This window comes from Hyla sarda, assembly GCF_029499605.1.
Source record: "Hyla sarda isolate aHylSar1 chromosome 1 unlocalized genomic scaffold, aHylSar1.hap1 SUPER_1_unloc_7, whole genome shotgun sequence".
Lineage (NCBI taxonomy): Eukaryota > Metazoa > Chordata > Amphibia > Anura > Hylidae > Hyla > Hyla sarda.
The window spans coordinates 434,613-450,555 of NW_026607593.1; the positions used below are offsets into that span (position 1 = coordinate 434,613).

Below are 15,943 nucleotides of genomic sequence, written 5' to 3' on the forward strand. Positions count from 1 at the left end.
TACAGTAATGGAGGGGTCTGGTGATGATTGGAGAGGTGACACTGCTGGGAATGCTGGGACATTATACAGTAACACCACTGGAGGGGTCGGGGTGATGACTGTATCATTGTGTGTCAGGTTCCTATAAGGTGTCAGGACGTGGCAGTCCATTCCTCCCTGGAGAATTGGGAGTATGTAGAAGGACACAAGGATCAGTACAAGGATCAGGTCATGATGGAGGATCAGCAGCCCCTCACATCACCAGGTAATAGACATGACTATATACACACGTCCTCTCATTATTTATATGTAAAGAATGAATTCAGTCTCTGTATGTGTTCCCTACAGTCAGATCCAGTAAGAGAACAGCACCAGAGAGGTGTCCCCGTCCTCTTCTTCCACAGGATGTTCAGGTAGATGGAGATATTCCCTATGATCTGTAGAAGGGCTGTGAAGCTCTTGTGGTCAGTCCCCTCACCCTCCATGACTCCTCATCTCCTGCTCATCTATAACATCCCACGTGACTTCTCCTACTGTCTGATGACTTTTACAATATTTCTTCCACATTTTATGACTCAGGGAGAAGATCTGAATAATATTAATGCTCCAGAGACAGATGTGAGTGGTGATGAGCAGTATAAGGAGAACATTCCTACAGGAAAAGATCTGATCTATATTAATGCTACAGACATAAAGGAAGAAGAGACAGATGTGAGCGGTGATGAGCAGTATAAGGAGGATATTCCTACAGGGAAAGAGCTGATCTATATTAATACTACAGACATAAAGGAAGAAGAAGAGACAGATGTGAGCGGCCATGAGCAGTATAACGAGGACATTCCGACAGGAAAAGATCTGAACAATATTAATGCTACAGTCATAAAGGAAGAAGAAGAAGAGACAAATGTGAGCGGTGATGACCAGTATAAGGAGGACATTCCTACAGGTAACCACCCAGGTGAGTAGTAACAACTTAATATAGAGCAGAGTCACAGATTCTTCTGCTGTAATAATTGTGTAGAATTCTTTAATCTCTCTGTCCTGTCTCTTCTGTATATTCTTCTATTCACCCAAAATGCAAACTAATGTGATACTACAACTGGAATATGGACAAGAAATATCCTTATGTGTACGAGGCCATCACACCCGCTCCCATAGACTTGCACTGAGGGGGTATGGTGTGACATCATGACCCCCGCAGCCCACACCCAGTGTTTTGACCTAAATGTCCGAATGCTGGGGCAGTGGAGTACCCCTTTAATTTTCCTGTCCGTTCTCCCTCTGCGGCAGAGCAACTCATGTCCATGTAACAGGGGACGAGAACTGTGGCCAAGAATTCAATAGAGTTCTGTATTCTAGCAGCAGAAGTGTGCTGGGATAAGGAAGCGCTGGTGGACACGTTCTCTCGTTGATTCTCCGATATTATACAAGATGAGATTGTGGTCAGAGATCTCGAGGAACTTTTGTCTTTCATCATCCTAATTGACCCTAGGTTCAGAGAGAGAGAGAGAGAGAGATCACCATTTGGGAACCGCTTGAGGAGGCCTTCTGTCAGATTGTCGCCTCGCCTTTGATGCCCTTCCATGCCTCCCTCACCCCCCCGTGCCTCCCTCACCTCCCGAGTCTTCCTCACCTCCCATGTCTACCTCACCTCCCGTGTTTCCCCTCACCTCCCGTTTCTCCCCCCACCTCCCATGCCTCCCATGTCTCCCCCCACCTCCCGTTTCTCCCCCCACCTCCCATGCCTCCCTCACCCCCATGCCTCCCTTGTCTCCCTCACCTCCTATGCCCTCCCTCACCTGCCATGCCTCCCTCACCTGCCATGCCTCCCTCACCTCCCATGCCCTCCCTCACCTCCCATGCCCCCTCTCACCTCCCATGCCCTCCCTCACCTCCCATGCCTCCCATGCCCCCCTCACCTCCCATGTCTCATTCACCTCCCATGCCCTCCCTCACCTCCCATGCTCCCCCTCACCCTCCATGCCCCCCCTCACCCTCCATGCCCCCCCTCACCCTCCATGCCCCCCTCACCTCCCATGTCTCCCTCACCTCCCATGCCTCCCTCATCCCCCATGCCTCCCTCACCCCCCATGCCTCCCTCACCCCCCATGCCTCCCTCACCCACCATGCCTCCCTCACCTCCCATGCCTCCCTCACCTCCCATGCTTCCCTCACCTCCCATGCCCCCTCTCACCTCCCATGCCCCCTCTCACCTCCCATGCCCTCCCTCACCTCCTATGTCTCATTCACCTCCCATGTCTCCCTCACCTCCCATGCCTCCCTCACCTCCCTCATCTCCCATGCCTAACTCATCCCCCATGCCTCCCTCACCTCCCATGCCTCCCTCACCTCCCATGCCTCCTGGTTCAAAATCATCTGAAAGAGTCAAACTAATCCAGACTGAATAATACTATTGTACTGATACTGAATAAAACCCCTGTACACAGACCAATATCACCACTATACAAGGGATGAATGATTACACTGCACCATCCACTATACAAGGGATGAATGATTACACTGCACCATGACCACTACCATAACTACCATATAATGACGGGATAATACTACCGTACTGATACTGAATAAAACCCCTGTACACAGACCAATATCACCACTATACAAGGGATGAATGATTACACTGCACCATGACCACTACCATTACTACCATATAGTGACGGGATAATACTACCGTACTGATACTGAATAAAACACCTGTTCACAGACAACTATCACCTTAAACCCTTAAGGACGCAGGGTGCGCCCACTCCCATGCTATAACGCGGGGTCACGCAGGTCGGGCCCGGCACCTAGCAACGACCAGGATCGGTGGCTAATACCGGACATCACTAATCACGGTGATGCCCGGTTATAACCCTTTCGACGCGGTGATTAAAGACGATTGCTGCATCAAAAATTTTAAAATATGCTACCCGGCAGCTCAGTCAGTCTGATCGCCGACAGCCTGACTGGTATCGACGCGTGCGTAAATGTCCGAACTATAAAAATATATCGTCAATGGCGTACACGTAAAAAAATTCCAAAATAGTGTATTTATAGGCACTTTTTATACCATTAAAAATGTATTAAAAGCGATCAAAAAGTCAGATCAAAACAAAAACAGTACCGATAAAAACTTCAGATCACGGCGCAGGAAATGAGCCCTCATACTGCCCTGTACGCAGAAAAATAAAAAAGTTTAATAGGGGTCAGAAGATGACAATTTTAAACATATTAATTTTTGTGCATGTAAATATAATTTTTACCAGAAGACAAAATCAAATCTATATAAGTAGGAATCATTCTAAAGCCCCTTGTACTTCTCAATAAACTTATCTTTCCCACCTCTTCCAATTCGGGTATAGATAAATTGTCCAGTAGTAGTGCCTCGTCCATTATCCCTTTTATTTCCATCTCATTCCTAATTACTCTCCATGTTTGGACCAGACTCTTACCCATCAACAACCTCTTCCATTCACCTTCTTCTATCTTCCCTGACTCTAACAGCTGAAAGATATCTGGGAACTCACACCGGACAATACAAAACCACAGAAATCTCTCCAATTGGTCAAAACATAAACTTGTCCTGCCAAAAAATACTTGTATAAACTTGTAAAGTTTATTTTTTGGCCAATTGGAGAGAATCTGCTTTCTGTGGTTTTGTATTGTCCGGTGCGAGTTCCCAGATATCTTTCAGCTGTTAGTCAGGGAAGATAGAAGAAGGTGAATGGAAGAGGTTGTTGATGGGTAAGAGTCTGGTCCAAACATAATTAGGAATGAGATGGAAATAAAAGGGATAATGGACGAGGCACTACTACTGGACTATTTAAATATACCCGAATTGGAAGAGGTGGGAAAGTTAAGTTTATTGAGAAGTATAAGGGGCGTTAGAATAAAAGATATTTGGGAGAGAAGTCATTTCAAGAAATGAACGGAATTGAAAGAAGAATTTAATATAAAAGAGGGCGGATGGCTGGAATACGCTGGTTTGAAAAAAGCGTTTCTTGAATTTATTGACAAAGCAGGTTATATTCACTCAATTATCCTGAGATTATAAGGGACATTATGGATGGGAAAATTAGGGAAAAGGGTAAATCATATGGGTATAAAGTCGTAATAAACTTGCCTAAAAATAAACTGGTCCATAGGAGTTCCCAGCAATGGCGAGAGGAGATTGATTCAAGTAAAATAATAAATTGGGATAATGTACGAAATAATATTAATAAGGTATCCCCAAACTTATATCATAGATTAACACAATTTAATATTGTATATAGACTCTATTATACTCCATGTTTTATGGAAAAGATGGGTATAAGAAGGACGAGCAACTGCAATAGATGGGATTCAGAAAAAGCAGATGAGATACATTTATTATGGAGCTGCCCGACATAGTTAAAGAGGTTATCCAGGAAAAACCTTTTATATATATATATATATATATATATATATATAATATATATATATATATAAAACACGCGTCTCGGGAACCGCCCAGTTTAGAAGCAAATCCCCATAGCAAGCCTCTTCTAAACTGGGCGGTTCCCGAGACACGTGTCATCAGAGATTACTTAGACAGAAAAGAACAACCTTAACTTCAGAAGCTCATAAGTACTGAAAGGATTAAGATTTTTTAATAGAAGTAATTTTCAAATCAGTTTAACTTTCTGGAGCCAGTTGATATATAAAAAAAGTTTTTTCCTGGATAACCCCTTTAATGTATAATGTTGAATATTAGAGATGAGCGAACTTACAGTAAATTCGATTCATCACGAACTTCTCGGCTCGGCAGTTGATGACCTTTCCTGCATAAATTAGTTCAGCTTTCCGCTGCTCCGGTGGGCTGGAAAAGGTGGATACAGTCCTAGGAGACTCTTTCCTAGGAATGTATCCACCTTTGCCAGCCCACCGGAGCAGCGGAAAGCTGAACTAATTTACGCAGGATAAGTCATCAACTGCCGAGCCGAGAAGTTCGTGACGAATCGAATTTACTGTAAGTTCGCTCATCTCTATTGAATATCTGACAGGAGGAGTTACTCCCTTATTTTGTAAGCTGCAAATTCTAAATAATGATTAAAAAAAAAAAAAGTAGGGTATCATGTTAATCGTATGGACCTACAGAATAAAGAGAAGGTGTCATATTTACCGAAAAATTTACTGTATAGAAACGGAAGCCCCAAAAGTTACAAAATGGCGTTTTTTTTCTTGGTTTCACCATAGATTTTTGGGTAAAATGATTGTTGAAATTACAAAGTACAATTGGTGGCACAAAAAACAAGCCTATTATGGGTCTGTAGGTGCAAAATTTTTAAAAGGTGAGGAGAGAAAAACGAAAGTGGAAAAACGCTGAGTCCTAGAGGGGTTAAGCCCATTTTCACCTTAAAGGGGTACTCCGGTGGAAAAATATTTAAAAAAAATCATCTGGTGCCATAAAATTATACAGATTTGTAAATTAGTTCTATTATAAAATCCTAATCCTTCCAGTACTTATCAGCTGCTGTATAATACACAGGAAGTTCATGTTTTTTGCACTTTCATTTTTTTCCTTCTCCCCTTCTAAAAATCATAATGCGTTCACTTTTGCACCTACAGACCCATATGAGGCTTGTTGTTTTTTGCGTCACTATCAATTATTTTATAACATAATCTGCGGCAAAACAAAAAAATTGTTTGTGTGTAAATAAAAAATCGACAATTTGTAACTTTTGGGGGCTTCCGTTCCTACGCAGTGCACTTTTCAGTAAAAATACCACCTTATCTTTATTCTGTAGGTCCATACGGTTATAAGGATACCCAAGTTAAATAGGTTTTATTTAAATTTTACTACTTAAAAAAATTCATGGACCAACATTAATATGTTTAACCCCTTAAGGACCAAGCCCATTTTAACCTTAAGGACCAGGGCAATTTTATTTTAGCGTTTTCGTTTTTTCCTCCTCGCCTTCTAAAATCCGTAACTCTTATATATTTCCATCTACAGACCCATATAAGGGCTTGTTTTTTGCGTCACCAATTGTACTTTGTAATGACATCTCTCGTTTTACCATAAAATATACGGCGAACCCAAAAAACTATTTCTTAGGGAGGAAATTTAAATGAAAACCACAATTTTGCACATTTTGGAAGGTTTTGTTTTCGCACTGTACACTTTACGGTAAAAATTACATGTTCTTTATTCTGTGGGTCAATACGATTAACTCCTTAACGACGCAGGACGTATATTTGCGTCCTGGGCCATCTCCCCCGATATGCTGGGGGGTCACATGGTGACCCTGTGTCATATTGCGGCGGTCCCGGTGGCCATCAACGGCCGGGACCCACGGCTAATACAGGACATCACCGATCGCGGTGATGCCCTGTATTAACCCTTCAGACGCGGCGATCAAAGCTGACCGCCGCATCTGAAGCGAAAGTGAAAGTATCCCAGATGCTCAGTCGGGCTGTTTGGGACCGCAGCTATGAAATCGCAGCATCCCGAACAGCTTACAGGACACCGGGAGGGCTCTTACCTGCCTCCTCGGTGTCCGATCGACGAATGACTGCTCCGTGCTGGAGATCCAGGCAGGAGCAGTCAAGCGCCCATAACACTGATCACAGGCGTGTTAATACACGCCTGTGATCAGGATGAGAGATCAGCGTGTGCAGTGTTATAGGTCCCTATGGGACCTATAACACTGCAAAAAAAAAAGTTAAAAAAAAAGTGTTAATAAAGGTCATTTAACCCCTTCCCTAATGAAAGTTTGAATCACCCCCCTTTTCCCATAAAAAAAAATAAAACAGTGTAAATAAAAATAAACATATGTGGTATCGCCGCGTGCGTAAATGTCCGAACTATAAAAATATATTGTTAATTAAACCGCACGGTCAATGGCGTACACGTAAAAAAATTCCAAATTCCAAAAAAGTGTATTTTGGTCACTTTTTATACCATTAAGAAATGAATAAAAAGTGATCAAAAAGTGCGATCAAACCAAAAATGGTACCGATAAAAACTTCAGATCACGGCGCAAAAAATGAGTCCTCATACCGCCCTGTACGTGGAAAAATAAAAAAGTTATAGGAGTCAGAAGAGGACATTTTTAAACGTATACATTTTCCTGCATGTAGTTATGATTTTATTCAGAAGTGTGACAAAATCAAACCCCAAAAGTAGGGGATCATTTTTAACCGTATGGACCTACAGAATTAAGAGAAGGTGTCATTTTTACCGAAATATGCACGGTGTAGAAACGGAACCCCCCAAAATGGTGTTTTTTCTTCAATTTTGTTGCACAATTATTTTTTTTTCCGTTTCACCGTTGATTTTTGGGTAAAATGACTAATGTCACTACAAAGTAGAATTGGTGGCGCAAAAAATAAGGGGTCCTTAAGGGGTTAAAATGATACCCATGATACATTATATTTTTGTACCGCTTAAAAGAAATCTTAAACTTTTTGTACAGAATCAGTAATAAAAAATCACCCTATTTTGACCACCTATAACTTTTTCATTTTTCCCTATATGGGGCGGTATGAGGGTTAATTTTTTTGCGCTGTCATCTGTACTTTTTATCGATACCACATTTGCATATATAAAACTTTTAGATCACTTTTTATTTATTTATTTTTAATAAAATGTGACAAAAAAAGCTGCATTTTTTTACTTTTTTTTATTTTTTACGTTTACGCCGTTCACCGTATGGGATAATTAACATTATATTTTTATAGTTCGGACATTTACATAGTTAGTACGGTTGAAAAAAGACATACATCCATCAAGTCCAACCAGGGAATTGAAGTGAAGGGTGTAAGGGGATAAGGGGAAGGGATGTAGTTTTATATTTCTTCATAAGCATTAATGTTATTTTGTTCCAGGAATGTATCTAATCCTGTTTTAAGGCTGTTAACTGTTCCTGCTGTGACCAGTTCCTGAGGTAGACCGTTCCATAAATTCACAGTCCTCACGGTAAAGAAGGCGTGTCCCTTTAGACTAAACCTTTTCTTCTCCAGACGGAGGGAGTGCCCCCTCGTTCTTTGGGGGGGGGGGGGGGGGGGGGTTTAACCTGGAACAGTTTTTCTCCATATTTTTTGTATGGGCCATTTATATACTTATATACGTTTATCATATCCCCCCTTAAACGTCTCTTCTCAAGACTAAACAATTGTAACTCCTTTAATCGCTCCTCATAGCTAAGATGTTCCATGCCCCATATTAGTTTAGTCGCGCGTCTCTGCACCGACTAGGGGACTATTTATTGCAATCTTTTGATTGCTAATACTGTTCAGTGCTATGTATAGGACATAGCACTGATCAGTATTATCGGCTATCTACTGCTCTGGTCTGCTCGATCTCAGACCAGAGCAGGAGACGCCGGGAGATGGAGGAAGGTGAAGGGACCTCTGTCCTCCATTATGGATGATCGGATCCCCGCGGCAGCGCTGCAGGCGATCCAATCATACAGTTTAACATGCGCACCGCTGCAGATGCCTTGATCAATACAGATCATGCGATCACGGATGTCGGCCATTACCGGCGGGTTCCTGGCTGCTGTCAGTAGCCGGGACCAGGCGTGTATGACGCGAGCACCGCTCTGATGCTTGCGGTCATACTCAGGGTGTAAATGTACGTCCTGGAGCTCCATAACTCTTATTTCCGTATACGCGGCGGTATGAGGGTCATTTTTGGTCTGTAGTTTTTATCGGTACCATTTTTGTTTTGATGGGACTTTTTTATCGCAATTCATATATATTTTTATGGTATATGAAGTGACCAAAAATGCACAATTTTGGACTTTTTGTAATTTTTACGTGTACGCCATCGACCGTGCAGTTTGTTAGTACACCAAAAAAGAATAATACTAGCCCAAAATAAGAATCACCAATTATAGGCAAATCAAGCAAATCTTTATGGAAATAAATACATTCATTAAAACATATGTTTAAAAGAAGATGGCACAAGAAGATAACACCATGGAAGCGAAACATATGTAGGGGTTCGGCATATATTTGGGTAAGGTTCATCATACTACTTGGTACTGGCTTACTATATTGTTCACTTTGTGCTGATACTGTATACTCCAGCATGAGTGATCTGTTCTGTTACTGATTCTGAGTACTACTTACCTCCTTCCCACCTACATGCCTTCCATGGTGTTATCCTCTTGTGCCATCTTCTTGTAAACATATGTTTTTATGTATGTATTTTTTTCTATAAAGATTTGCTTGATTTGCCTATAATTGGTGATTCTTAATTTGGGCTGGTATTATTCTTTTTTGGTGTACTATCTTATAATATAATAATAGTCAATGTACTTACCTTGTAGTAGCTAGGGCCTGCAGGATGTATTTAGGAGTATAAACTTATTTTTTAATCGTTCAGACATTTATGCACGCATCGATACCACATGGGATTTTTTTTTTTAATTACATTGTTTTATTAAAAAAATGTAAATGGGGGGATTCAAACATTTATTAGGGGAGGGGCTTATTCACATTTATTAACTTTCTTTTTTCTGCCCCCATAGGGGACTATTACATGTAATCTTCTGATTGTATATACTGATCAGTGCTATGCCATAACATTGATCATTGTTATCAGTGCTCTGCTGCTTCAAGCTTGGAGTAATAGAACACTGATCAGACGGAGAGGAGGCAGGTAAGGACCCTCCCACCGTCCTCTCAGCTGATCAGGATTTTGTTGTGATAAAGGAATAAAAGAGGTGAATAATTTCAATAATTACATTATTTTATTCCAAAAATGAGAAAAGGAAGGGGGGGGGGTAATAAAACTTTTATTAGGGGAGGGGCTATTTCACATTTGTTTCTATTTTTTAAAATATTTTATTTGCTATTTTTTATGCTATAAATCAGTGATCTGAAACCTAAGGCTCTCTGCCTGTTGCAAAACTACAACTCCCAGCATGTTGCACTATATAGTAGTATAGGTCATGGTACAAAATACTGGGAGTTATAGTTTCGGGTCGGCTGCAAAGCCAGAAGCTGTGTCAAGGAATGCTGGGAGCTGAAGTTTTTAACTACATCACCCAGCATGCTCTGATACGGCCTATGGCGCTGCAGCTGATAAAACCCAAAACTACAACACCCAGCATTCTCTGATATGGCCTATGGCTCTGCAGCTGATACAACCCAGAACTACTCCCAGCATGTTTCACCATATACTAGTATAGTAAAAGTAATGGTGCAACATGCTGGTAGTCGCAGTTTTGGGTCTGCTGCAGAGGTATAGGCTGTATGAGGGCATGCTGGGTGTTGTAGTTGGTAACTGCAACTCCCATCATTCTTTGACTCCCAGCATTCGTGACGTCTCACATCCCTGCCCCCAATCCCCCTCCCTCGCAGCCCGCCCCTCCAATAGACTTACATTGTTAGGGCGTGGCTTGACATTACGAGGGGCGTGACCGTGACATCACGACCCCCACAGCCTGAGCTCAGCGTTGGTAACTAAATGTTTTGAACGCTGGAGCAGTGGAGTGCCCCTTTAAGGGGTTACAAAGTAGTAAAGCGTAACAAAAACTATGCAAACTGAGTATCCTTGTGATCATAGTCACCTGAGAAATAATTGTACCGCACAGTGAATGAAGGATCGGAGCCGCAAAATATGTTATGGCAAAATAAGAGTTTTGGCTCTTAGAGGAAAGCTTAAATTTCCCGAGTTGTTAAGGGGTTAATACTGATAATAAAATCTGTGTTATTCTCTGCAGATTCTTGTACCAGGAGATCAGAGGAGAATCTTATATCTTCAGATTATAAAGCAGATGATGATATCACACAAGATACATATGAAGAACATTCCATTATCCCAGATACACCCTCAGCCCTTCACAGCCAAGATCTGTCATCTCATCCTTATATACAGGTCCTGTCTTCTCAGTCATCACAGAAAGGTCACAGAAGGGGTGTTGGACATCAACAAGATCACACAGGAAAAAAAACATATTCATGCTCAGAATGTGGGAAATATTTTACACAGAAATCGAATCTTATTCAGCATCAAAGAACTCACACAGGAGAGAAGCCATTTTCATGTTCAGAATGTGGGAAATGTTTTACTCAGCAGCCAAGTCTTATTGGACATCAAAGAACTCACACAGGGGAGAGGCCATTTTCATGTTCAGAATGTGGAAAATGTTATACTTTTAAATCAGATCTTGTTGTACATCAAAGAACTCACACAGGAGAGAAGCCATTTTCATGCTCAGAATGTGGAAAATGCTATACTAAGAAAACAAATCTTGTTCAACATCAAAAAACTCACACAGGGGAGAAGCCATTTTCATGTTCAGAATGTGGAAAATGCTTTATTAGGAAATCATATCTTGTTAAACATCAGAGAACTCACACTGGGGAGAAGCCATTTTTATGTTCAGAATGTGGGAAATGTTTCTCTCACAAATCAAGTCTTCTTCAACATCAAAGAAGTCACACAGAGGAGAAGCCATTTTCATGTGCAGAATGTGGGAAATGTTTCTCTCACAAATCAAATCTTCTTCAACATCATCAAAGAAGTCACACAGAGGAGAAGCCATTTTCATGTGCAGAGTGTGGGAAATGTTTTACTCGGAAATCAGACCTTGTTGTACATCAAAGAACTCACACAGGAGAGAAGCCATTTTCATGCTCAGAATGTGGAAAATGTTTCTCTCACAAATCAAGTCTTCTTCAACATCAAATAAGTCACACAGAGGCGAAGCCATTTTCATGTGCAGAATGTGGGAAATGTTTCTCTCACAAATCAAATCTTCAACATCATCAAAGAAGTCACACAGAGGAGAAGCCATTTTCATGTGCAGAGTGTGGGAAATGTTTTACTCAGAAATCAGACCTTCTTGTACATCAAAGAATTCACACAGGGAAGAAGCCAATTTAGAGCAATATATATCAACAAGAAATTAAGTCTTATTTATCATCAAAAAACACACAGGGGAGAAGCCATTTCCAGGTTCTGAATGTGGAAAATGTTTTACTGGGAAATCAAGTTTTGTTTATCATCAAAGAACTCACACCGTAGAGAAGCCATTTTCATGTTCGGAATGCGGGAAATATTTTACTGAGAAAGCAACACTTAAAAGACATAAGAATTCACACAGAAGAGAAGCCAATTCAGAGCAATAAATGACACAGATATCACATCTATATATTATCCATGTACATAGGATATCTGACATCTATATATATCTTATACTGCAGGGGTCTCAAATTGGCGGCCCTCCAGATGTTGCAAAACTTCAACTCCCAGCATGCCTGTGAGGGAAGTCAGCTTGTTATATGTTTTTATATAACCTTTTATAATAATCCTTTATATGATTATACGCCATTTTGTATATCATCACCATGTTGTCTATAGTCCACCATCTTGTCTATGTTCCTTCATTATGAACTGAGTGTGAACTTTACCAGAATTATAACCAGGAAACTTGTAAACAAGAACCACAACTGCTGAGCGTACAGAAAACTCCAAGGCTACTGAGTCTGAAGACGTTCACACTTCCCGTCCTTCCTACTTAGAGATAAGACGTCTGTTTGTAACCAGGTATCATTGGGCAGTTTGCCGTCCTTTCATCTTTGTCTATAAGAATTCTGCTGTATGTAGTAAACGTCAGAAGACGCTGTATACAGATCCCAGTCTGTGTCATTTCTTCCAATCTATCAGGCCTGATTGATAAAACATTTCCAATTTGGCCTCGAACAGCAAATGTACCTGAAGGAATTGGTTAAATTCCTTAACATGGCCGACAACGGTTATCTGCAGCCAACGGCTGTCCGGGCATGTCCTGGCATGCTGGGAGTTATACAACATCTGGAGGGCCACCAGTTTGAGACCCCTGATATACTGCATCTCCAAACTTGTTCCCAATTGTTAATAAAAGTTTTCTTTCTTATATGATTTATTATTCTTATATTCATCTCCGCACACTGGACTTATAATAAATGTAATATTGTCCCTGACGTTGTATATAGGGAATGTAACGCGTCAGTGTTGTCCCCGCCCCCTTCTCATTATGATTATAGAGACTTTAATTCAAGGCATCAGACAGGATCCGCGCGTCTCCCTTGAAGATCGTCTCTTCTGAACATAAGACGCTGCAGATACTTTTATTTATCACAAACCCTAGACCAGCGTTTCCCGTCTTGACGTCTATTTTCGGTCTCAGATCATAAAATCCATTTTTCTATATGAGAAGTCGTCAATATCTCAGCGTCCCCCGGGTTCAGTAAACATCGGTGTAATTCTTTTCCTTTTCTTTGTCCTCCCCGGGGTATAAAATCCCTAGAGATCTGATCACATCTGGTACAAGATCTCTTTACTTCACACTTTGCGCCATTATTACACGGATTGAAGACCCAGTTACACGCTCGTAAATTCCCATATATGTCGTGGATTGGAAGGAAAAAGGTTCTTAAATCTTAATATTTAACCCCTCCAGGACACAGGGCGTACCTGTATGCCGTAATTTTGGGGACCAGACCGAGATGCCTCCTGAAATCATTCAGCAGGCATCCCATGACAATGCCCAGGGGGGTTCTGAGACCCCACACCTACCCATGTTGCGCAATCGTCGCAGATCGCTGGTGAATTCAAACCCGCATCTGTGGCGATTCTGGTCATATGGGTCACGTGTGACCTGATGACCCGGAATTAGAACGTGATTGGCGGTGTACTATACACCACCAATCCCCTCCTGTAGCTGGGGGGAGGTGGCGATCTGGTCACCTCCCCAGGAGCACTGCTATTGGTCAGACGATCAATAGCAGCCGGGAGAGGAGGGGTTAATGTCCCCTTCTCTCAGCTCTGCTCGCCCACCAAGCTCAGCCAGCGGGCAGAGCTGAGAGAATAAGCCAGGGACACCCCCCCCCCCCCCTCTGTGAAGATCTGTGCCCCTCTGTGAAGATCTGAGGAATTGATTTTAGTGCAGGGTGAGTTTCAGTGCAGGGACAGGTAGGTTAATAAGAAAAGTGAAAAAAATTCACCCCGACCCCCTAATAGGTCATCAAGGGTCCGCCACAGGGCTTCAGGGTGCTGCATTTGGCCTCCTTTGTAAATAATTTTATTTTTTGGCCACAGCATTTTATTTTTTTCTTATAACGGTGTGTGATTTCTAATCACACACCGTTATATATAGGTTACACCAAACATACATTACACACTTCCTGCCCCTCCCTTCGCATCTCCCCCTGCCACAACAGAAAAAAGGTGATGGCCCGCCGGGCATATTCGGCTGAGGAGGCATACACTTTACTTGCCTCCAACTCCAAATCTGCCAGTGAGGACGAGGAAGATCCTACTTTTCTGTGTTCTTCCTCATCATCTAGCACTGATGATGAGCCCCCCAGAAGGAGGCGGAGACACTGCCAGGCGAGGCCACACACCCCTATGATAGTGACCCATTGGCCGACACTAGTACGAGTGTCCATGCCGCTCGTAATAGAAATCCGAAACCCCCCCCCCCCCCCAGACAAGCATACTGGAGCCCCCTACTGGTGAACCTGTCTGGAAACCCCCAGAGGGATATCGGCCACATATTCCTGAGTTTGTTGGCGACTCAGGAATCCGGATTGACACGGCCGGATACACTGAAATAGACTATTTTTAGTTTTTATTTCAGTGATGACTTTGTCAATCTAAAGGTGGAGCAAACAAACTTGTACACCCAACAGTTCATTGCCCGCCACCCTGATTTGCTTTTGGCCAGGTCCAATGACTGGTACGCCATTAATGCACCCGAACTGAGGACATTTTGGGGCCTCATGCTGCATATGGTCAAAAAAACTAGTCAAAAAAATAGTCAAAAAAAACATAGACGTCCTCTACCAGACCCCACTCTACGCTATGGCCATGGAACGAGGACGGTTTGAGGCCATTCGGAAATGCCTGCATTACACTGATAATGCGGCATGTCCCCCCTGAGGTGAACCTGACTATGACCGGCTTTACAAAGTGAGGTCGGTCATTGATCACTTTGGGGCCAAATGTTGGGAGGCCTACGTACCCCTCAGGGAGCTCTCTGTAGATGAGTCTCTTATCAGTTTTAAGGGGAGACTCGTCTTCCGCCAGTATATTCCCTCGAAGCAGGCGCGGTATGACGTGAAGCTCTACAAACTTTGTGAGAGTACCTCCGGGTACACTCTCAAGATTAGAGTATATAAGGGACAGGATTCCCGTATTGAACCCCCAGATTGTTCCCCCACTCTGGGTGTTAGCGGGAAGCTTGTGTGGGACCTTGTGCACCCATTGCTGGATAAGGGTTATCACGTGTATGTGGACAACTTTTATACCAGCATCCCTCTCTTCACATCCCTTGCCGCCAGATCCACGTCCGCTTGTGGAACCGTGCGGAAGAACCAGGGAGGCCGCCCTCTAAATTTTGTACAGACACCTATCCCCAAGGGTGAGTCCCGTGCACTTACCCATGAAAACCTGTCACTGGTCACGTATAAGGATAAGAGGGATGTCCTTTTGCTGACCATAATTCATGGTAACGGCAGCTCACCTGTCCCTTTGCGAGGTACCACAACACAGGCCCTCAAGCCCGATTGTATTCTGGACTACAATTGTGATAGATGTATATGTGTGTATATGTAAATTTTATATACTGTATATGTAAAATGCCCATTTAGGATGAGGCCATGCTTCTCTGTTACTTGTCCACATCTCCCCCATCTGCTCTCTTCCATCTTGCCCCCACCATCGTGTAGAGGAAGCTGCTGGCCACAAGGACAATGCTACTCCCCCATCTGCTCTTTCCTGTCTCACCCCTCCCATCGTGTGGAGAATCAGAAGAAATAAGCCCGCCAAACTGTTCAGGAAAGGCATAGTAGGGGGGTGGGAACTTATGTTAATTACAAAGGTAATATAAGCTTGAACGATTTGAAATAAAGCTCAGTGACGAGCACACAGAACACAGAAGCATTTGAAACTGACAATGGCTCCGTTTGATTTACTTTGGTATATAGATTCTGTATAGGG

The 15,943-nt window shown here is 42.6% G+C and overlaps 2 protein-coding genes across 2 annotated transcripts in view; one reads left to right on the forward strand and one right to left on the reverse strand.

Annotated features, from left to right (window-relative positions):
• LOC130298275 (oocyte zinc finger protein XlCOF6-like) overlaps window positions 1-15,943 on the reverse strand; it is an 85,026-nt gene that overhangs the window by 34,998 nt on the left and 34,085 nt on the right. The gene's annotated exons all lie outside the window — the stretch shown is intronic.
• Window positions 153-13,109, forward strand: LOC130298261 (oocyte zinc finger protein XlCOF22-like). Its single transcript, XM_056551193.1, has 4 exons — window positions 153-244; window positions 328-392; window positions 559-937; window positions 10,680-13,109. Exons 1-4 carry the CDS (start codon window positions 211-213, stop codon window positions 11,843-11,845), a joined length of 1,644 nt encoding a protein of 547 aa, XP_056407168.1. The 5' UTR covers window positions 153-210; the 3' UTR covers window positions 11,846-13,109.

What these genes read in the sequence shown, in the direction of transcription:
- LOC130298261 (XM_056551193.1), top strand. Translation starts at nt 211, where the DNA reads ATGATGGAGGATCAGCAGCCCCTCACATCACCAG. An exon ending in GCAGCCCCTCACATCACCAG is followed by an intron (nt 245 to 327) that starts GTAATAGACATG and finishes TGTTCCCTACAG; the next exon opens with TCAGATCCAGTAAGAGAACA. An exon ending in TCCTACAGGTAACCACCCAG is followed by an intron (nt 938 to 10,679) that starts GTGAGTAGTAAC and finishes TATTCTCTGCAG; the next exon opens with ATTCTTGTACCAGGAGATCA.